Source organism: Myzus persicae, unplaced genomic scaffold, assembly GCF_001856785.1.
Source record: "Myzus persicae strain clone G006 unplaced genomic scaffold, MPER_G0061.0, whole genome shotgun sequence".
NCBI classification, from domain to species: Eukaryota; Metazoa; Arthropoda; class Insecta; order Hemiptera; family Aphididae; genus Myzus; species Myzus persicae.
Genome location: NW_019101697.1, coordinates 346,431 through 369,759, shown reverse-complemented (window position 1 = coordinate 369,759; position 23,329 = coordinate 346,431). Strand labels below are relative to the sequence as shown.

Sequence of the window (23,329 nt, the reverse complement as noted above, 5' to 3'; positions counted from 1 at the left end):
ATCTAACAGAGTAACCCACACACGATACATTTTTGCTTTCGTCGCTTTTTTATTGACATCACTACATATTTTGATTTTAAATAAGAGGTTTAACAAAATTCAATATTACTTATGTAAGTCTTACAACATTTGAAAAGCGCTTTTTAAAAAGATATTTGTACATATTTGCAAGCACTCTTGTTTATGTTTCTCGTTTGATAAATTGAACTATAGTTAATATCCAAGTCCCGCAAGAGGAAAAATGTTAGTTGCTTTTATTTAACTATACATATTTCTACATAGTACATATAATTCCTTCAAAATAAACCAAATCAACAGAATACATTTCTTCAAACACGTTTTCTCCGAGCATCGAAATTTCGTGGACATTTAGAGTATACCTATACCTAAAAAAAATGCTAGGTACTAAAATAAAATTATCAAACATTTTACCAGAGGAAACTTATGTAAGAAACCACGACTAGGATTTTGAATTTAAAAGTAGGAACAGCCTAAATGGCTAAATATGTTATTTATAGTATTTTACCTACATAACAAATGGATATTTTAAATAATTAAATACCTAGGTATGTAGATACCTACTAAATAATTAATGTACGTTTATAGTTGTATGCGTTTGCGGATTAAAAGTTCAAGGTGTACATTCTCTTCCCTATTCAACACAATATTATCAAAGTCGGTTTCACATTATTCAATTTTAGTTTATTAAAGTTCATCAATTTATATATTTTTCATAATAAATTGAACATAATAATTAATTACAATCCAATGAAAAAGATCTGTGCACGAATACACAATTCTCATTTTTTTATGTTCTTTTTTTACTATTAATTTTTGATTGACTAAAAGAAAATTGCATTTACTTTGTTTTTCACTAATAATTCAACTAGGTGTACATATAATATATCGTATTTGATCAAAACATTTGAATATCTAATTGAAATACGCCTTTAATTAGCATAATAATTAATGAATAATAATTTATTCCCTTGAATTTTTCGATATTCCGGGAATTCCGGAGAAGTTACGCTAGGTCGAGGTTCATCGTCGTCTACGAACAACTTAATGCTCGTATAAAAACCGATGATAAAAATATTAAACAGCTTCATATCCTTTTTTTCAAATTTGTTTGTTGAATTAATTTGGGATAATGCTTTCGTATATTGACCATCATTGAGCATAATCCGCTTTTACATTGACCTCGTGGGTGATCCTTCAAGAAAACCCCTTAGTTTTTAGTGTGTGTGTGTGTGTGTGTGCCATTATAGTTGTTGTAGTAGTGCTGTACATTTCTACCTTACTATTGGTTAGAATTGTATTATTTGTACTTACTGTATTATATGTGCAAAAATGTTCAACAAAGTTAAGGTTTTTTACTATTATTGAAGAAGAAAAATATAGATAGGTAGCTACCAACAGTTTTTATTTGTAGATTTTCCGTTTGGTTACTGAAATTTTTAACTCCATGTAAAAACTACAGATACTACATTTCAACCGTAAAAACTTTTGACATTATTTACGCCAAATTATTGCCAGCCCAGTAAGCACACACCCACACGGATATAAATATAGGGTATAAATACACAAGGCTAAAAAAACAGTCTACTGTTTCAATATTAGGTACGTTATAATGTTATAAAATAAACACTGGCTTACATGTCCACAAAACCTCGGCGACACACTCACAGATATGGTATAGGTATTGGTGTGCGTATGTGGTGTATGTTTATTAATATCATATGCTTTAATCGACGAGTGTAATATAATATCAATTTATATATTTCTTCAATATTTCTCTCTCACTCTCTACACAAGCAGTTCTTAACCTTTTGTAACACACGAACCCCAGTAAAAATGTTCTTTGAAGCCACGGACCATCGAATTTATAATAAAAACAATTAATTTCAATAAGTTGATTTTTCACATTTTTAATAACATTTGCACATTTTTTTACACAAAAGTTCCTTTTTTCATTTCAATAACAATCCAAAAATATTGATGGTAATTTTTAAAAAAATAAATAAAAATACTTTATTATAACTATATTATCATAATATCATATACACGACGGTCAATAATACGTGACTGCAGCGGAGTGTCCATACTTCACACTTCACAGACGTTTTAAACTTATGCGAACAGATAAATAATAATACGTACGTTGTAATCTATTGCCCTTAGGCATTTATGAATGAATATAATTATGACTCGTGAAATTACAGTCTACAGATATCAAACATTAAATTTATAATATTATGGCTTTTAAATTAGTAGAAATTTAGATACATTGGTAAACTTACGCGTAATATTAGTACCTATATTACCTTTACCTATATATTTAATATTTTTGATTCCTACAGTAACATAAATTATTACGATTACATTTACTTAATTTCATATTATATAATGGTGTTAACTGTTGCACAACACACATTAATTAACTCAGAATAGTCAAACAGTTACAATAAATAATTGGCAAACATAAGTTGCTATACTGACCACTAAAATGTTATTATAAATAAAACAGGGTCGTACACCACACCGATACGGTAATGAGAAACATCGGCATATTGACATCTAAATATCAACATTAATAATCTATGTTATTTAAGCGCATTGTTCCATAAAGTAATATTACTCTTAACTTATGCTGCAATTGTGTACACTGCACATCCGCTTTTATATTATATCAACATACCATATCTATACCTACCTTACGTGGAATGTAGATTCTAGTTCCTTTGACAGATATTACTATAACTAAAAAAATCGAAAAAGAATATAGAGACAGTGGAGTACTCGGGGGTGACTAAGTGAGATTCACCCCCCCCCTCAAATTGGCCGTGTTATGGTATAATTATTTTGTAATCAAAGGAAAAGTACCTGCAAACCATGATATTTCTAAAAACGGTTTTGAAGAAACATTTTGAGTAAATATTATCAATTCTTTGTACAGGTCATTGAAGGTTACAGAATATACCTACAGAAATAACGACGTAGTGTAACAGAATAACAGATATCAAATTCTGATTTACTTTGTTTAGCCCCCCCCCCCCCAATTGAAAAATTACCTGGGTACACCATTGAATTCAGAGATCATGTTTTGGTTTAATCGCTCAATTTTACATATGATTTAGTGAAATTGTACACGCGTTATTGTGGCTACAGTTTTAGGTACCTATACCTTATTTTAAAGCAGGGATGGCAAACCTTTTCAACACTGCGTGCCCAAAATTAGTAATAACCTTTTTTTTTCTAGAGCGTGCCATGAAAAAAATAGTAAAAATATTATAATTTGTTATACTATAATTTGATTGTATAATTAATGTATTAGTATAAAAAGGTTAACTTATAGGTTATTATAGGTGCTATAGTATTCGAATAAGCTATGCGAAAGCAGTTCCCGCGGCGTAGTCGATTTTTAAATTTTCGAGTGCCCACAAAATCTTTTTGCATGCCACCTCGGGCACACGTGCCATGGATTTGCCATCCCTGTTTTAAAGCAATATAGCTAAGGAATTACTGACCGGTGCCCGGCCAATTCCCACACTAGTTTTATAATACGTACCTATGATATTTTAATACATGAGATTTTAAATTATATTATCACGAGCCAATTTTCAAGTCTTTTCAATTAATACCTATATTTTGAATTAGGTACATAACTAAAATCGTCTGATGCATATTAGTTATTTTTCTTTTGAATAAAATTTCCTTATGTTCTAAGACATAATATTTATTCTTCAATCGGCACTGTAATTTTAGCACACTATAATTACAGTATACCTAGTTGATATGTTTGATACAAATCTAATATAGCTACTGAAAATTAGTATAGAAGGTACATTTTAAATTAAATTATCTACTTTGCGAAAACATCTAAATGATACATACTTACAATAGTATCTATATATTAATAGATAATGCCTAGGTACTGAATTGAATACAATCATAAAATATCAATGAAATATTTAAATTTGTTAAATAGGTACATAGTATGTTTTGATGACGGTTACAATTCCCTAGCTTACAAATGGAGGGGGGATAAATGAACATTTTGAATGCTAATAAACGTAAACCTACGGACTAAGTCCCAAGTGGAGAGAATAATTTATTACAAAATTATTTACCCTACCACAGTTATATCTACTCAATTTATGTAACGTTATTAAAAATATAAACCTACACCACATACAGTAATTGGTTATTGGTGAAGCTTTCAAAAACACCAAGAAATTTTATAATACGGCTGAAAATTAGTCCTTTTAAATTATGTGTGAGGACTAATAATACTTACCTATAATATACAAATCATAGGTAAGGTGTAAATATATATAATAATATTAACTATATGTATCATGGGCCAAAGTTACCTACCTAATATTTAATATATTATTTATAGTAAAAGAAATAATTAAAACATAACCAACAAAGTCGCTAAGCTAATTAGTATGTGTTGAGTGCGCCTCAACATTGAGTAGGTCACTGTAATAGACTTAGTGAGACTTACTAAATTTGAATTCAATGATAATTGATAAGTCATTGGCCGTTATATACGAAAACCGGTTCCAACCGAGAACGGTTGGTTTTAGAACTCATATTGTATGTGTGGCAAAGATTTAGTTGCTATAAAGCCCGGGTGGTTACCCATCCGGGAGCTATGTAGAAGGTACGCCAGCCGGCACATACACTCAGAGCGTTTCCACAGATTGAGCGTACGGCCGCGCCTCACCAAGCTACTCTACTTATTTTATAAAGGATAATGGATATTTTATAATGTATTCATATTACTCTTAGTAAGACATTGAATAAAAAGTTAAACTATTTTTTTGCCGAAAACATTAAATTCACATATTTTATACTGTTATAATATTATTTTTATAAGCTTAACATCATTAATGACATTAAATATTAAATTAAACCAACATGTTACAGTAGAATGGTATAGGCAGGGGTTCGTGGTGAAAATAACTTAAAATTAGTCGAAATATTTAGCAAATTTTATTCTGTATAGAAAATAATAATAATATAGGTATCTAATGTAGTAATGTCAAGCAAAAAGTTTCAACTCTTTGAGATTTAATATTTTTTTTAATTGCATCATAACTAAAACCATTAAAAAATATTTGAATTTTTTTTATTATTTTTAATAATTGACAGAATTCATTGATGGTATCTAATTCGTGTTGATTTCAATATATTATTCTTAAAACTTTTAAAACTTTAAGCATTAAGCTCTATAGGAATAATATTTGATCATATAATTCTTACAGCTGGTTTAAAGATACCCATACCGGGAATACTACAGGAAGGTAAAGCAAAAAGCTTGAAAAAGGTTTTTGTGTTCTGGGTTGCGCGGAGTCCTGTACCTAGACTCTAGAGGTAGTTATGGAAAGTATCAAATATTTGGTACTTATTATGGTACTTACATTATTTTTTTTTCTTAAGATTAAACATTTTTATGAACAAGAATAATAACTAATATTTAGTTTAAAGTGTTTAGACACATGTTTTATCTATATTATTGTAATAACGTTGATACCTTAATCCGATTCCACACAGCTCGAAGAGCTTTAATAATATTCGTCAATTAATGTGCACATTGCATGCTTTACGAGTTATACGACTATACAAGGAATAGAAATATTTAATAGCATAAAGCTTAAAGATTATTTTTACTCGTAGATAGTAGATTTGCCATGTATTGTAGAAATTTACCCCACCCGTATTTTTGTATACATATACACACACACACACCAAATCGGGACATAGGTATAATGTCTCAAATCGACACGAACATTCGCAGAATCTATATGAATGTATACCTATAACGTGTCTAAATCAAAATAATTTGCTTATCCCATTAATTTTAAACGGAACAAAATATTTTAAATTTGAAAAGCCACTCAGTTGCACTCACTATTATTATTTATACAATTAAATATGTTTCACTGTTTGCGTACTTAAATTATTAATAATCTTTTCTTATTGATATATATTTTTTTATATATTTATTTATTTTATTACTATAAAAAAGCGAAGCCCTTATTTAAGGATATAGGTACAATGTGAATGACAATCATAGACACAACTAGAGCTTGTACATTTTGGTGGGGCTAAAAGTACCAAACACAAAATTCTGGTATTCGTTATTTTTCATCTGAGATTACTTATAACATTTTTGTTTAGGTTGACGCAATAAGTATGGGTTTCCATTACTAATCTGTAATATTTACTCAAATTGTTTTTCATTTTAAATTCTCACAACAATTTACAATAAAAAAATAATGTATATTCATTAATTGTATCATTATATTATGTAAATATCAATAACAAAATAAAATAAAAAATACATTTTAATAATTCATATGCTAAACAATTTTTTAAGAATTATCCAAATGTAAAAGGGGAAAGGAATATTATATTATACAATAAATTTGTTTATAGATAATAATATGTTAATTACCTTAAATATTGTTAATTCAATGCAGCCTTTTATTTGCGCGTGAATAATAAAAATATAGCTAATCTTTGGTTTATATAAAATACTTAGTAAATAACTGCCTTGACCATAATAAATATGACTAAGGCAAGCTTAAGTAGATAGAATCACTTGTCCTGTAAAAATATAATATTATTTTTTCAGTATATTGTTTTAGTATGATAAAAGAATGCAATTGTCAAGTCCAATGGAATAGTTTTATTTTAAGTTTAATCTATAGCTTCATACAGGATCATCCCTTCGGGTAACATCTTCTTCTCGTGCTATTGCTATCATTCGTAACATGAGCACTGAGAGTACTTTATCTAAAGGGTCCATGAATCCTCTTTGCATCCATTTTGGTATGGTCGTCCGAGCATGTGAAAAACCAAGCTTTTGTAATATATAGTCTACGCCATAAGGCTCAATACTTTTGCCTCCCCATGACAACAATCTAAAATAAAATAAAAATGTATTTGAAAATTTTTTTTATATTATCTCCAGTTTAAAATTATTAAATATTTTTGTTCTTCCACACCTAACAGTTGGTTCTAAATGCCAAGTGGTACAATTGTAATCCCTCCAATCATTAGTGAATGATTGAGGAGATTCCATGGTGGGCTGACTTGTATTTCCAGTGTTGGATGTTTCCGGACTTTGTGGTCGATTAGTCATAGAAGACTAAATTAACAAAAATAACAAAAATAACAACAATAATTGTATAAATTACATGATTGTATAAATCTGGAACTTACTACTTTATCTTTTTCCAAAATATAAGATGTTATGAGATCATGTAGAAAGAAAAATGCTTCTGCATCTACAGTTACAAAAATATGATCTTCAAACTCTGTTATAAAACTACACTCAACTGTCGGTTTGATGTCATATGGGGAAGGTAACTTGACGGGTTGTGTATGGTTGCTCTTGAGATTAAGTTGTAATGTAGGTAATGCAAATATGACTTCACGTGTATGAGTCAGGTTCTCTTGAGGTTTTGGTGTACGTGAGCGTGGTGCTGACTCAGTGGTATCTTGTTTCTCACGCTCCAAACTTGGGAAACGGTCAACTTCTACATATTTTGAATAAAATATTTCACAAAGTTAGTTAGTTATAATATAGTAATATAAAATAATTACCATCTATTTCACTTAATGCAAAGGCATAATTGAACCATTCTTGAATAGTTTTGAACTGCGGTGGGAAAAGAACATTACGACTAAACTTACACACAGTTGCCATACTGTGTTGTGGACGTACAGTACCCTCCATTCCCAAACTAAAAGTGAGATTTTGTACTATATTTATGTCCAAGTCATCTCTACATAGTGGTCCAGAATCTTTATTTATCAAAAAAATGTATAAATTATATGAAAATTCCTATAAATAATATTTGAAATCTATTACCTCCAAAATTAAATACTTCATGAGCTTCAGTTGCAAATGATATACATGGTTCTTTTAAGGAGAATAGTGCCCATGACTTTGATTTGAAATTAATGCCATGAAAGCATGCTAAAGATATATTTACACCATGTAAATCCATTTTTCCGCCTAAAACAGTACCCCAATGTGGTAAAGGGTACTTTAATGTGGATAATCTTAATCCAGAAACTGCTTCTAATGCACGTTGCCAATGTCGGTGATGGTGTTTACATTCGTCTGAACTTATGTCTAAAAATAATAATAGTAAACATAAAATTAAATTAAAGGTAAATCAATGTTAACTTAAAACATAATACACACTATCTGGACTTGAGGTTGAGATTAATATTCGTCTTCTCACTGTCTTCTTTTTTGAACTTTTCTCACTACCAATTGATTCTCTGTGGTCTTGTAAACTTGAGAAAACTCGTTTGCTGGACTTAAACTGCTGTGAGAAGAATTCTTCCAGTTTATAATACATTTTCATAATATCCGAGGAGGTGCTTTTGGATATCATCAACTGCAATTGGTCCCAACCAAGATCACCATGCATAAACACAATTCCTGGCCGTTTGCTTGAGTCATGTACACTGTCAGTTGATATGGCTTTACTCAACACCTTCCATTCATCCTTTAAAACCACTTCAAGTAGGCTAACTCTGGACATTAATACTGCTGTACCCATATAATCTAAACGAAGTTCAAGTGCTGACAATTTTAAACCAACAGTATGCCGAGGCTCTGAACCTGGATCTTCTCTAATCAACACTATAAAGGAAAAACATAAAAATGTCATAAAGTATAAACATCACAAAGAAAAAAATTCAAAATAAGAATATAATTGTATACAAAACATACCATAAGTGTTAATTTCATTCAATTCAATTATGCCACCCACAATACCGCCTTTAGCGTCAAGTTCAGAACCACCAAGACCTAAGCCAATGTACATATTTTTATGACCAGTACTTCCAATGGATAATCGGCCTTCGGAATGAAATTGCTTGGATAACCAACTAAACAAAAGTTAAAATTAGAATTTAATAAATATTAAACAAAACTATATTTACAAATAAAATATACTTACGTAACATTTCCCATAACATTTCCCATATTCATATGTACATTAAGTCTCTTAAAGTTTACAGCAAATATCACCAGTGTTTCCCATGCAGCTGCACCGACACTACTAGATTTTTGGTCTGGACTTGAGTCATGGCTTGAACTATTTTTTTTCTTTTCCAAAGGCAAATGTTTGTCACCCTTAATGTTCAAGTGTAATTTATCACGGCTAGGTTTTACTTTAGTATCAGTTATAAAATTTCCATAACTAAAAAAAAAAAGTAATAATCATTAAAAATATAATCAATATTACTTTTGTATTAACTAACGAATCTTCAGGATCCACGTTGTTACTATGGTCACTATACACGCTGCTTGGAACAGTTCTGGTAAGATCGCCTAAGAAAAGTCTGCGCACAATGCTACGCCTATACCAAGCACGGGGAAATGCTAAAATTTCAGTCAAACGCCTCATGTCATATTTGAATGAAGCAGATCCTATATCAACAATGGCTAAAAAAAAATAAACATTGTTAGTTCAATGAAAAAAATAAAACAATAGACAACAAAGCAGACAATAAAATACTCACTGGAGAATCTAATAGTTGCGTGACTTTGATCAGATGTGGTCTTAGGTCCAGGTACGGATTCAAAATTAAGCTTCCTACTTCTGGATAAATGAAATTTAATAAATTCAACATTTACGCTTAAAGAATCTTTGCGTTCACCATCAGCTAGTGGTGACCATGCATGAGTATGTGGCTCTTTAAGATTGGCTGCTATAAAAAAAAAAATAGCGATATATATAAATATGTTTTATAATTATATTTTAAATTAACTATTAATTTACATGATTTTTTTCCTCCATATGGATGAAAAATGTACATGGAAAAGTCTGCCATCACTCCAGTAATACTTAAACCTCCTACTGCAACTGGTAAACTATTGGAGTCTTCATAATAATCTTCAAGTCTAATATTCAAAGAAGTGCACATTTTTTTTAATGCAATTACTAATTAGTCAATTTTTATATTACTCATTTGAAGAATCAGTTCTTTTAGAAGAAAACACAATATCCAATGATGGCAACTTCAGCATACATTCGACGCGTGATACTGGCAAACATGAAAATCGGAATGTTGATGTTTGAACATGGAGATAGACAATTACGTCGACAGGGAATGAAGTATAAGCGTATTGCCCAGGTGTCAAATATGGAGCAAACAAATCGTCATCATTATCTGTAGCAAACATTGTATCAAATGTACCTAAAAAAAAATTACCAGATTTTAATTTTTTTTTTGAATATCTACAATGAATAATAAAAATATAAAATATACCTGTATCAGCAAACTGTTGTGCCGGTATAGGTGCTAAAGTCTGCTCTAGGAATTCGAGTATATGTGGTGATATAATAGTCTCTTCTGGTATGCTCTGGAGTGTAGCCCAACAATAGAGGCTGGCTTTTTTAGTACTTGTTTTTCTACTAATTACTCCACTTGAGTCAATTGAGTACATGAGAGATTGACCTTCATCAGACACCATTTTTGATGCGTAATGTACTTTAAAATCCAGTCCAGGAATATGAAATATAGTTAATTCAGATAACTGAGATAGAGTGTTGGTCACTGTCTGGTGGTGTCTTAATCGAGAACTCGATGTACTATTTGCACCTAATTTATCTTTATAAGAACGCCTAGGTAAATTTGGACTTCCAGGAACATATTCAAATACACCACCAGAACAACTACGCTCTTTTTTCATTCTAGTCATCCTTAAAAATAAATGAGTCACTAAATGTTTTAAAAATTAGCATGTAACAAAATACTTACAATTTGATTTCATCTTCTTTAACAGAATCTTTAGTGTGCAATACACATTTTCCACTGTTAATAAACACTTTTACATCTAACTCAAAATCAATATTAGGTTCTTGTGGTTTTTGAGTAGCACCCGACACAAATAATGGATTAACCAAAAAGTCATCCCTACCAAAATAATATTTTATTTAATAAATAAATGTTATTTTAAAGTTTAAAACACGATTACCTTGAGTCCATATGTCTGCCATAATCTGCATTTGGCCAACTATCATCACCTTCTGTAGTTAAACTTTGTTCGGAGCTAGCACTGGGCAACGAACTTTGTCGGAATATTTCTTTAGTATTACTGAATGTTACATGACCAGGATGTGTCACCCTAAATGATGTTGAACGTTGTGGTCCAGCTTGAGGAGAATTTTCAACACTACTTAAACTAGTCACTTCGTCAGGACTTAAAAATTTTATTAGTTATTTAGTTATTTTAATAGTGGAATGATTAGTTTGAGATTAGTCTTAAAGTTTACTTTACCTTTGAGTTTCTTTGAATTCTGATACTTCTTGTGTAGGTGAAACAATAAATGACTTTGACCTATATGTAGAACTTTTGTTGCTAAGTCCAAATTTACCCTTTAAGCTCGATTTACCTTTCACACTTTGTCTTCTAAGTTTCTGAATCATATCTCTAAAAATTGATTTACTTAGCATCAAATAATAAAACATTTCTCACTAAATCTCACCTTCTGAATCCTTTGAAAACCATTGCTTCCAATTCACGTAAACGCTTGACTTCATGTTCAATAGTCCCCTGAGATGCTCCCAACGAACGTAAATCATTAATGGCTTTAGCTTGTTCATACATTTCTTTCTCAATTATTTTTGATCTAGTTTTAGCACTCATAGTGGGATCAATGGCTAAAGATGCTAATATATCACCTTCCATGTTTGATTTGTGTCTAATAATATCACTGTCTTGAGATATAGGATTACTATCCGATAATGGATCATCAGTATCTTGTACTCCAGTTAAGGCAGTTAAAGTATGTCCTAACGCACTAAGCTGTTTTCCTATATTTACATCTAAATGCATGTCAACACCTTCCATTTGCCATTTTACGTTTAAGAACCATTTTGCATTTTCTATTATACAAAATTAGTTAATACATTGAACAGCAAAAATATTTTACATGTCGATTATTTATATCATGTACCTGTAACAGAATCTAATTTTTGAGAAGTTGTACGACTGCATACTTCATATGTTCCTTCTGACACTATGCACAAATTCATTGCAGTAGACACAAGTTCATTAGTTATATCAGGCTTCCAATCATCAAGAGATGAATCAAAATCATCGGCAAATCTTAAACATAGACCAATGAAACGGCCCTTACTGACTAGAGACCCAGAACTACATGCTGATATACTAGTTGATTCTAACGTAACTACCACTGCAGAACATGACTCAAAGTCCATGAAAATCGACCGATTTAAACCCCAAGTTGTCTTAAAAATACATAAATTATGAAATTAAAATTTGAATATTTAATGTACAAACATAATAACATACCTGGGGAAGTGGATTCAAAGGCACACAAATACCCATATCCTCAACAGTCAATTGTAAGAAAATAGTACCCAAATTTGGTGACACCGGTATTTTGTCAGATGGCAATTTTTCTGTCGATGGCTGAGTAGCTGTCAAAACTTCTTTATTTAAACTAGCCCGTTGTTCGTTCCAATATTCGTATGCATTTTTGTAGTTCAACCACACTAATATTGCCTTGTCCACAGCCAAAGGTTGAATATAAATTAAAGGCCTTCGCAGAGTAATGAGTATTACTTCTTTGTCTTCACCTTCACCAACCATTTCTCCTTGGAAAGCATTTCGTAGCTCTAAATAATGAAAAAATATAATTAGAAATGTATATTAAAAATGTTAAGCCTAATAAATTAAAAGATTAATTATTAGAATATATATTTAATTTTACAATACACGAAGTATGAATATAACAGCAACAATTACCTATCCTTGTTTTAAAAAATGCGAAACTTTGGAATTCAGGATCAGCTTCTTCAAACAATGGGTTCCGTATCACTTGACCAAGCGATAAATTTACATCAATATGGGCTTTGACAAAAATTTTAACTTGTTCAGATGTTTGATAAGATGACCCCGATACATTTTGTACCCTATTTGATAGTTGAAAGTCTGCCGAACCTGTTTCTAATCGAACAGCACAATTTGTCGGGGTAGTAGCAGTAAGTTCTATGCGCTAGAATAATAAAATATGAACCAATATAAAAATGGTTGTTTTTATAAGCTATCTATTTTAGATTATTTACATTAAAAATTTTAATATTATTATAAATATTATATCAAACATTTTAGGAAATTTACCCTCATTTTCACAGTCAATGAAAATAATATTCTTTTGACAGGTGCAGAACGATTTGTGTCATTATCTTCTAACCATATAGGTACAGGTTTTTCACCTCCATATACTTTTTGAACAACTTCATTGACTTCCTACATACATAAGGCATAAAATATTTAAATAATAGGAATCACGGTTAATTATGAAATAACTTACTTTCATAAATACTTTTTGAACAAACACTAAATGGTTTAATAGATCTGTTGTGAGCGACTGTTCAAATACACCAATATCAGCTACAGCACTTAAATAATTTCCTTGGCGTAGTACAGCACCATCTTATAAATAAAAATTAACTCACTGAAATAAAATTACTAAATATAATTTCAGTTTTAAAACCTTACCTGCTCCAGAAAATTGATTCTCTCCTGTTTTTAAACCACCATCAAGTATATATTCAGCCGACACATGTACCTTTGGAAGTTCTATACTAGCCTCTGATGGTAAATTTGTCTCAGTTACCTATTTGTTTTTAAATGCAATGTAAAAATTGTAAATTTAACAAGAACTTTAAAATCAAACCGGTATTTTAGTTGAGAATGATAAAGTGTGTTGAGGCAAATCAATTATAAACTTTGCTTTGTTTCCTGTATAACCAGTGCTGGTAACTTGGTCCATTTTATATTGAGCTCGTAATGAAGGCAATAAAGCAGCAGTGACAGTTAAACACTAAGAAAAAAGAAATTAATTAATGTTCACAGTTTATGAATTACTTAAATTACTTGAATGACAGCAGTGAAATGCATAACTAATGGCTGTAGTAAAACATTAGGTTCAGGAACAGTGACCTTAATAACTTCTTCTTTGTGCACTCTTTGCACCATTGGACTTTGTTGAGCAGTCATACTTGATGGTCCTACAGAGCCTTGTACATCAGTTTCATCAATAGTTGGAACCCGTCCCATTCGACTAGATGTTCGAGCCACTCGAAGTTCCTAAATAATAATTTCAGAAATGTAAATATAAAAACAAGTGTGATGTACTATCTAATACTAATTGATTATTCACCTGTAAAGTAGATGAAAGCTGCTTGCTTCCTCTAGTCATCATTCCGTGAAGAGCAACAGGATGTTGAGGGATATCAATATTTACTACACCAATTGTTAGTAAACCAGAATTTTGATCCTTTGTTCGGCGACTCATACTTGAATATAAAGTCTGTGATTTACCAACAGTAACCTTAACAACAGTCTGTTGATTAGGTGCGACACCTTCTAGGAGTACTATCATAGTACGACCTATATGTCCAGTCAAAGAACACTCTAAACTTGGAGGTCGTGTTTTTTTTCGAAAAGTTGAACTAGTATGTAAGTTAGTAATTTCTGCTTCTAATTTTAAGCCACTCAATGTGGCCAATAGTCTAGTTCGGTGAATACGAACTACAACAAACACCATAAGTCTTGTACGTTCTTCTTTTGTTATTCCTATAATATAATATGTTCTATGTATTTATAACGACAATAAAATAAAATAAACATTCTAATCAAACAAATATAATAAGATGATTTACGCTGATTTAGCTGTGAAACAGGTGGTACTGGAGTACTTGTAGACCCATCTTTATCAATATCATCGCAAGATTTGGACTCTGGTAATATATCATATTTTCTAGTGCCCTTGTATCCTTCCGATACATCTACACCAAATGATATCCGTTGTGTCACTGTTTTGGTTTCAGGCATTGTAGCATATAATTCTAATAAATGATAAACAGTCTTCCAACACCTAGGTGTCATTGATACAATATTGGAATCCACTTCATCAATGGGTTTCATTGGTGTGATACGTTCAAATTCAGATAAACTCGGAGTCAAGCATTCGCTGACTACTGGAGTTTCACTCAAATTCATATAACCTTTGACGCTTTTACCAGTTGATCTTAATTTTTGTGCTAATGTTTGGTGTTTTGAACGTATTGATGGAGAAGGTGATACAATAGGTTTCAATTCGCTAGCTGAACGGGGCAAAAAACGTTTGATAGGTGGTGGTGTGGGTACTGGTACTTCTGATTGATCTAAAATGTTCAACCAATTTAAGAATGAAATGTATTTTGGATGACATAAAAAGTATTTATTTACCAGATTGTGATGCTGGTGGCTTAGCATTAGTACGCGAAACATATGGATGAGGCTGTTGTTCACGAAGCTCAGTTTGAGTATCTTTCACATTTTGGTACATATTAGTTATTTGATTAAGAAGTCGCAACAAAGGCATATTAACCTGCAAATTGAATTGTTTAGTTAATATGTTACCATTTTACTCAATTTTTATACAAGAGCAGTTGTTTTAATATCTTCTTTGGCGTGCAAGAATTAGTTATGACTTGTAAATCATCATACAACTCAGTTTTATTTTAATTTATATTGTTATTTCTTAATTTATATAAGTTATAAGTTTTGACAGTTTAAGGGTAAGAATGCACAAGGATGAAAACAGTTATACAAACTATATGATAATATTCATTTTGTAATACATATATTATTATTATTTTGATCTCACCTGTTGAGAAATGTATCTAACAGAAACACAAATATTAAATGATGTGTTTGAATGTTTCTTTAATTGGCCTCGCGACAAGTATAGCATATTCCGTCTTTGTCGTCGAATATCATCAACAACTGTCATATCAGCTGATCGACGTACATCACATTCAATACTAACACGATCACATAAGAACGCAGGTACTTCAGGTAATAAATCTAACCACGGAGTTTCTAAAATATATAATTAAATAAACGTTTTATTGTGAGGATATAAATCTAATGAATGTAACCATATACCTGATTTGGATTTGTTTTTAAAAGATTTTGATTTTTTTCCCGTTTCCGGAAGTTTTCCATACTCACTGACAACAATGTCTATACGCATTGTTTCAAGACTCCCAACAAGTGACAAATTAGATCCCCAAGAGTCAAGTGCAGCCATACCATTGTTACCTATATTATAATGTAAATTAAATGTAAATAAATGTTGTACTACATAGTACATTTGCCAAAAAACATAAGTCTACAAAAGACAAATTAATTTTTTTCCACTTTAAAAATATCTACAGTTCTTTCAACGGTTTTCCATACTGAAAATAAAACCAATAATACTACAAAAGGGAAAGAGATATAATTATAATTCATACAAATATGGAAAAATATGAATATTTTCTTAAATCATAATTTTTGATATTGATTTAAATATTTTACTGTTATTCACTATTATGTTTAAGGTTATGAAAACACAATTTTTTATTTATTTATGAGTATGCTTAATATAATATAGGTAACATAAATAATAACCTGAATTAGGGTTAACCATTTGTTGAGGCATAACTCCAAGACTAGATAATAATGGTTCAAAAATGAGGTGAGCATCCAATAATCGTAGTGAATCATATTTAGGAAATATATTAAAACGTAAAGAATCTGATTCCGCAAAATCAGCTGAAGATTGATTATCAGATGTAAGAGGTACATTCTTTGATTCAGATGTACGTAACGGTCCTTTACGTAGCCGCTGAAAAATTAAAAATGTAATATAATTAAATAAGTAACTAAATAATTACATCATAACTCAAGTATACAAACCCAATTTCGTATTTTTTTAGCTTTAACCAGTCTATTAGGTACTCGAGGTTCAGGATTAATAAAATCTTGTTTGGCCATCCAAGTGTAAAGATCTTCATTTCGGTCTGATTTTTGTGGAGATATGTTTATAGCCTCTACGCTTCCAGCCAAGTTTTCACCTTCTACTGGAGCTTGATAGTTACTATCAACTAATGGAACTTCGACAATATTTTTGTATGTGTGCTGAACTGTATCATCCAATATTGGAAACATCACACTAGCTCTAGATGAAGATGGCATTTGTGTGGGTAACAGTGACTTGTTGTTTTTAGGCTGATCACAAGAAGAATTATGTGAACTCATTGCAACATCGTTTGGCTGATCTGCCATACCGGTAGGAGAAAATGGATCATAATAATGAGACTCGTTACCATAATTTCCTTTTGACCCTATTATAAATAATGAGTTATGACAATGCATTTTCAATTTAATTTAATTTCAAGCAACAAATAAACAAGCTTTAAAAATATAAATTAGCAAATAAAAACCAATTGAAGCAAAAAATAAAATAACAGGATAAAATGTATCAACAAATCAAATAATTAAAATACAAAGAATATTGGCCAAAGATTATCTGTAAAATATATTTAAAGTAAATTTATTTCAAGGTTTATAGTGTAGGCAGGAGATGGAAAATGCAGATAGTAGTAGGTGAGTATCATGTGCAATAAGTAATAAAGAGAGACTGTAAAAGTAAAATAAAATTACTCAAAAGTATTAAAATGTGTATTAATAGATGGATTGTTAATAAATTGGTCGTTCTTAATGAGTAATGACCAATGAAACTAAGATATGTGATAATTATATAAATAAAAATATTAGTATTTTTAGCAAATATAAGCCATTATTCTAAACAAATTTACTTACTAAAAGATATTACGATATGATAGTGATGATACACTTTATTTTCTAATTAGAATACCATAGTAAGAAATAAATGATAATTACCAATAAATAAAAGCACGAAACAAAATAGGTACACCCCAAGATAACATTCCATTAATAATAATAAATTTTAAAAAGTGGCATGCAAGAATATAATATCATTATTTTACGTTATAAATCTAATTTGTTAACATTTACATGTCCTACCACATTTGTTTGTATGCGATTTGAGTACCCGTTGTAATGTAGACACGTGCGAATGACGTTCGCTGGTCAGCAGCATAGCACACTCGTCGGTTATTCCTTCTCCGCCTTCTTCCCCAGAAGCCTCCCCATCCTTTAGCATATGACCAAAAAATACATATTTACAAATGATACCCAAGGCAAATTATGATTTTATCCATAAAATATACAGTAAACATGTAATTACAAATTATTATTATTATTATTATTATCACATTATTAATTCACACGTATTAACACAGATTAATGTGTAACTATTATTAATATTAGCAAACCATAAAGCACCTTTAGAATAACACTAATAGTGACAATGAATAAACGTATAACACAATGAAACACCTAATGAACCATGTAAAAGCATTACACCAAGTGATTGTACATTTGTACGTTTTTTAAAAAAAAATAATGATATGCAAATAATTGGATACTATTTTTTTGCTTACATATAAATAAATCGGGATTGTGTGATGTATTTGCACTTCGACGTGAATTTAAATAGCCACAATCATAAAACACCTGTTTTAGAAAAGGATACTAATTTGAAATTTTGTTTTTAACAATAAATTATCCCAATCTGATTCAGTATCTGAACTAAATTTGTTTTTTATATTTTTTTAATAATAAAAAAAAAATAATTTATTAAATAAACAGCATACCTCTTCAGCATCTGAAACTGCAAAAGTTACATTTAATGGTTTTAAGTTATGATGCCGGCTTTTGAAGTTGTGTTCAAGTAATAAAGGGGTATATAAGATATTTTTCCACTGACGACTCAAAACAATAACACCCTATAAAATATTTAAATTAAATTAATCATTTTATCATTTAAAATTGTAAATACTTAAAATAAACTTACTTGTCTCAAAATTGATAAGTTAGGCAAAAATGGATCTTTTAAATTGGTATCGATTGTTACATCACTTTGAAGAAGGTATTTTTGCAATATATTACACAGTTGACATGAAGGATCCTCTTGTAAAGTTTTAGCCAAAGGAGTAGTATGCCTATAACGACTCTATAAAATAAATATAATTAATAATTTAACTATCTATTAATTATTATAGTATCAAAACTGTAATGAAAATACCTTAAGAGGTATATGGAGACTTTGAACATCTAGTGCCTCAGCCATTAAACAAGTTACAACAGCTGTACAGCGTCTATATCTAGTACGCAGCATGTGCACAAGACGCATTGCAAAACGATTACTAGGATTCATCCATGCATTAATAGCCGGTGATGCTGTACTCAGTAAATTCCAGTCATGTCTACATATATGATTGAGTTAAATACATATTATTCCAATTAACTGAGATTCAAAAATATATACCTTGTATAGTCTATTTTACGAGTAATCGGTGTTAATGGAGGCGCAGCAAAGTTAAACCAAACTTGACATACTTCCATGACACAAGATGATGCATTTTTATCAATTCCCACTTTTGCCACTGTGTTATCACTAGAGAAAAACACAATTCAATTTAAAACCTAGTGTAACTCTATAACATTTACGTACTAACTTATAATGCATATACAACTTATAAAACTCATGGATATAAGATTCAGTCACTTATTAAACTCAAAATTGCCTGGAACGGTCCAGATGTATTCAACAGGGGCTGTACTTTTAACATTATTTTTATATTAATTTAAGTATTAATATTAATGATTATAATAATTTAAAATAATTAAAGCCATATTTGAAATACTTAGACTTATCTAAGATAATGAATTTATAGAGAAAGGTGAAAATTTCAATTTGAAGAAAAAAAAATTGTATTATCTATTATATTGGACATTATTATTATAAACGTAAAATTAGTTTACAGGTTTTTGTATCCTTATCAATAAGAACTTGCTAAAGCTATGTTTTTAGGGAGTGCTGCAACATTGTATCCCACTATTAATTTTTGCATAATTTTTTTTTGTTTTGTATTGTTGCAATAAAGTTATAATGTTGTTCCTACATTTGGTCTAAAAAAAGATAATTTAATTTTTGAAAATCCCCCTTTCCTTCCATCATGTGTCACTTCTCGATCTGCTACTGGTTATAAGACTCACCACTTTATTTTTAAGACTCAAATTTTGAAAGAAATATGGTATTAAAAAAACCTTGTTTGGTAAAATCTAAAAATAAATTAGTTTTAAAAAGTTATTTGTGTTAGTTATTACTGATTTCTATCTATGCTTAAATTTTATCGCATTTCAAATTTATTGCATTCATTGATATTTTAGTGTGTAATACACTCCCGATTACCTAGCAGAGTTATAGTAATTACGAATGCACACATACCAAGGTACTAATTTCATATGCAATACAAGTATGAGCAGTATATTACAGGAATACTAATTGAAAATAAAAAACAATCAAAAATCACTAATTTTTTCATAATTTATAAATTAAAAAACAATGTAAAATTAAAATTACCTACATGTCCTACATATCTGATTTAATTTATAATAGGTTAAAATAATAATAAAAGTTTACTAATAATAATATGTTTGAATAATTTTATTTATTTAACATTATGTAATACTTAGTAAAAGCAAAATAGAATGAATAATGTTAAAAATGTTTGTTCGTTTTTCCCCGCTTTGCCTACAAGATTCATTCAGTAATAAGACTCACTTTGTGCTGGTCCCAAAGTGAGTCTTATAAGTGGCGCTTACTGTATTAAATAAAACATAGAAACTTACACTGTATCTTCATTATTGATAAACGTTTCTGAGGGAGTCTTAATTTGCTTAGGAGTAGCCATGGGCGTTGAACCACCACCTACATCTTGTTTGCTAGAGGCTAAAAACAATAAAAATGAATTATTTTTTACTCAATTATTTTACAAAAATGTCCAATTAGGTCATAACATAATATTTACTATTTGCTTTAGATTCTATATTATCTTCATTTTTAGTTCGAATTTCAGAATGAGATACTTTCCCAACAGTTGAGTCAGGTACTGGTGAAGGTGATGGCACATCTCTGATTTCTCGATCATTCTCTTTCTCAAAATTTGATCTTTTTACAACCTAATCATGACAAAATGAACATAATTGTAATAAACACATTTAGGATCAGAATTTCCAAACAAATACAAACTTTAAAAGCAATTCCTTCAAAACCACATTCCATCATAATAAATCCCATTTTTTCATCTGAAATATTTATCAGCCCCATTTCATCATTATCGCTGTTTACACTATTCTGAACTTCTGTAGATTTCCCTTTAGAACAAGTTTTAAACATGACTTTTGAACAATGAGTCGGTATAGCTGTTATAACTGCTTCTTTCAATATTGAACACTCATTATGCAGTCTACGTAGTTGAGCATGTGCTCTATCTATAAATAAATGATAATTGAAACATTAAAAATACTTAGTCGTATGATTTACACTATTTTATATAAAATCAAATATATATTGTTCAGTCTGGTGTTTCATGTCAAGAATTATATACCTATACTAATTCTATGTAATACTATAATATAAATGAAATACAGGGAAAATCACTGAACAAAGTGTACAGTACCAATCAAATCAAAGATAAAAAACATATACAGGACATTATATGTTAACATTTCTGTAATAACTCATTTAGAAATGTGATAGAAACACAAATTGATAATTATTGAACAATTTTTTTTAAAAAAATGATTAAATTAATTTCAATAAATCTAAAAAATAAATTAAAAAAATATTATTATTATTATTTAACTATTTTAATTAATTAAAATAATTACTTATGTGCAGTGTGATAACTGTTTCTTCTTGCTGTTTTTCAGAAGTCTCAATATAAACTGGTTCACCGTGGGTGCTCTCAGGATCAACTTCAGAAGTAATATTCAATCCAAGTAAAAAAGCTTTTCCAGCAGCTCTACTTAAAACACCTTTCTTTTGACCACTAGGAGCTACAGCTGGTGGATGATATGTTTGTACAATTTCTCTTGCCTTTAAATAAAAACCATTCATATAGTTAAAAAATGAATAATTTAACAATAATTATATTATTGTATAACCTATAGTATTATACCATAACCTATTATATAAAAAAAATAATATAGTATGTAAAGAGGACACACAATATTGAAAAATTAGAATAAAAAGGGATTTTTAATTAGAAAATATTATTGATATCACGAGGACCAGTATTAATTTCTTTTAAAAATACATGAAATAACTTGATGTTATTCGACTTCATTTTTTCTTTATATCTTATCAAACTTTCCTTTAAAAGACTCTTTAAATATAGTTATAGCTTCAACCAGTTGCATATTTAGAACTGTATTTTGAGGGGGGTTTATTGGTCGTTATCATAGACCAAAAAAATACATCTCATAAAAAATTAATTCTTCCTGGAAATTGTGGAGGGGGGGGGGGGGGGTAAACCTCTTCTCCTTCCCTCTGCCATTACTATGCCAATGGTTTCAAATCGTCAATACTTTTTAATTTTACCATTAAACCACATTTCAAATAAAAAATAATTATTTATTTATTAAATACAAACCTGTTTACTAAAATGAAACTTGGTAGTAAGTTCTTCAAGACATATTGCTAATAATGATACACAAGTCAAATCTCTAATATTATCTAATGCTGAAAAAGATATAACTTCTTCAACAATGGACGCTTGTAGTACACAAATGTTAATCTGAAATATTTAAGAATATTTTAGTTAAAGGATTAATAATAAAAAGTTAGCAAACAGATAAAGTTTTCAAAATATATCAATTTAATATCCAAAGAACTTTGTTAGTAATACTGTTTAAAAACTCAATTTATTAGTATACAGTTACAGTTAACAATCGACAGAGTTTATAAACAATTAGACGATTCTATTAAATTACTCCAATTATATTCGAACAGTAAATAATTTATAAACATACTTTTGGTAAAATCACGGTTCCTTGAACTTGTGAAGCAATAAATTCTTCATAAACACGGTTTGGTTGTTGTAAATCAGGTTGTGCATCTTTATTTAAATTTGGTTTTACTCTTTCCACAGTACTCCTTTTACTTCCTCCGCCCTGCATTTGGCTTAAATATTTATCACGTTTAAGTATATTAGCAGCTTCAACACGACTAATGCAACTGGAATGTAAGTGGTTCAAAACAGTAAGCGGGTGGAGATTACTAAATGTTGGAATCAAACTATCAACAAACCTATAAAGTATAAAAACATTTTTTTAACATTTTTCAGAGAAATTAAGTAATTTTAAATATTGTGAATACTTTTGAAGTGATTCTAAGGCTAATGGTGTGACCATCAAATCAATATCTCCTTTGAGTTTGATAACAACTGTTGTTCTTGTTCCAGTTTCACTTCGTAAAGATACCATTTCCTCTTCACAATCTTAAAAATACAT

At 29.9% G+C, this 23,329-nt stretch overlaps 1 protein-coding gene across 1 annotated transcript in view; it reads right to left on the bottom strand.

The window, feature by feature from the left end:
- Window positions 1-6,652: 6,652 nt before the first annotated feature.
- Window positions 6,653-23,329, bottom strand: part of LOC111030173 (uncharacterized protein KIAA1109) — a 28,587-nt gene continuing 11,910 nt past the window's right edge. The window contains exons 32-75 of the mRNA XM_022309553.1: window positions 23,196-23,316; window positions 22,850-23,126; window positions 22,471-22,614; window positions 21,707-21,914; window positions 21,066-21,307; window positions 20,845-20,995; window positions 20,666-20,765; window positions 19,299-19,427; window positions 19,056-19,236; window positions 18,825-18,983; window positions 18,625-18,756; window positions 17,933-18,062; window positions 16,802-17,229; window positions 16,514-16,730; window positions 16,007-16,162; window positions 15,726-15,940; window positions 15,305-15,446; window positions 14,737-15,240; window positions 14,235-14,650; window positions 13,949-14,161; window positions 13,749-13,895; window positions 13,571-13,688; window positions 13,383-13,504; window positions 13,190-13,318; window positions 12,815-13,064; window positions 12,359-12,684; window positions 12,000-12,294; window positions 11,529-11,928; window positions 11,321-11,473; window positions 11,018-11,242; window positions 10,801-10,956; window positions 10,309-10,742; window positions 10,005-10,236; window positions 9,819-9,940; window positions 9,559-9,747; window positions 9,298-9,481; window positions 8,994-9,236; window positions 8,765-8,922; window positions 8,228-8,674; window positions 7,889-8,155; window positions 7,621-7,821; window positions 7,237-7,553; window positions 7,020-7,162; window positions 6,653-6,935 (exon numbers count right to left, since the gene is read on the bottom strand). Of these exons, the coding sequence (XP_022165245.1) occupies window positions 6,725-6,935; window positions 7,020-7,162; window positions 7,237-7,553; window positions 7,621-7,821; window positions 7,889-8,155; window positions 8,228-8,674; window positions 8,765-8,922; window positions 8,994-9,236; window positions 9,298-9,481; window positions 9,559-9,747; window positions 9,819-9,940; window positions 10,005-10,236; window positions 10,309-10,742; window positions 10,801-10,956; window positions 11,018-11,242; window positions 11,321-11,473; window positions 11,529-11,928; window positions 12,000-12,294; window positions 12,359-12,684; window positions 12,815-13,064; window positions 13,190-13,318; window positions 13,383-13,504; window positions 13,571-13,688; window positions 13,749-13,895; window positions 13,949-14,161; window positions 14,235-14,650; window positions 14,737-15,240; window positions 15,305-15,446; window positions 15,726-15,940; window positions 16,007-16,162; window positions 16,514-16,730; window positions 16,802-17,229; window positions 17,933-18,062; window positions 18,625-18,756; window positions 18,825-18,983; window positions 19,056-19,236; window positions 19,299-19,427; window positions 20,666-20,765; window positions 20,845-20,995; window positions 21,066-21,307; window positions 21,707-21,914; window positions 22,471-22,614; window positions 22,850-23,126; window positions 23,196-23,316 (9,734 nt within the window). The 3' untranslated portion in view covers window positions 6,653-6,724. The remainder of the gene's footprint in view (window positions 6,936-7,019; window positions 7,163-7,236; window positions 7,554-7,620; window positions 7,822-7,888; window positions 8,156-8,227; window positions 8,675-8,764; window positions 8,923-8,993; window positions 9,237-9,297; window positions 9,482-9,558; window positions 9,748-9,818; window positions 9,941-10,004; window positions 10,237-10,308; window positions 10,743-10,800; window positions 10,957-11,017; window positions 11,243-11,320; window positions 11,474-11,528; window positions 11,929-11,999; window positions 12,295-12,358; window positions 12,685-12,814; window positions 13,065-13,189; window positions 13,319-13,382; window positions 13,505-13,570; window positions 13,689-13,748; window positions 13,896-13,948; window positions 14,162-14,234; window positions 14,651-14,736; window positions 15,241-15,304; window positions 15,447-15,725; window positions 15,941-16,006; window positions 16,163-16,513; window positions 16,731-16,801; window positions 17,230-17,932; window positions 18,063-18,624; window positions 18,757-18,824; window positions 18,984-19,055; window positions 19,237-19,298; window positions 19,428-20,665; window positions 20,766-20,844; window positions 20,996-21,065; window positions 21,308-21,706; window positions 21,915-22,470; window positions 22,615-22,849; window positions 23,127-23,195; window positions 23,317-23,329) is intronic.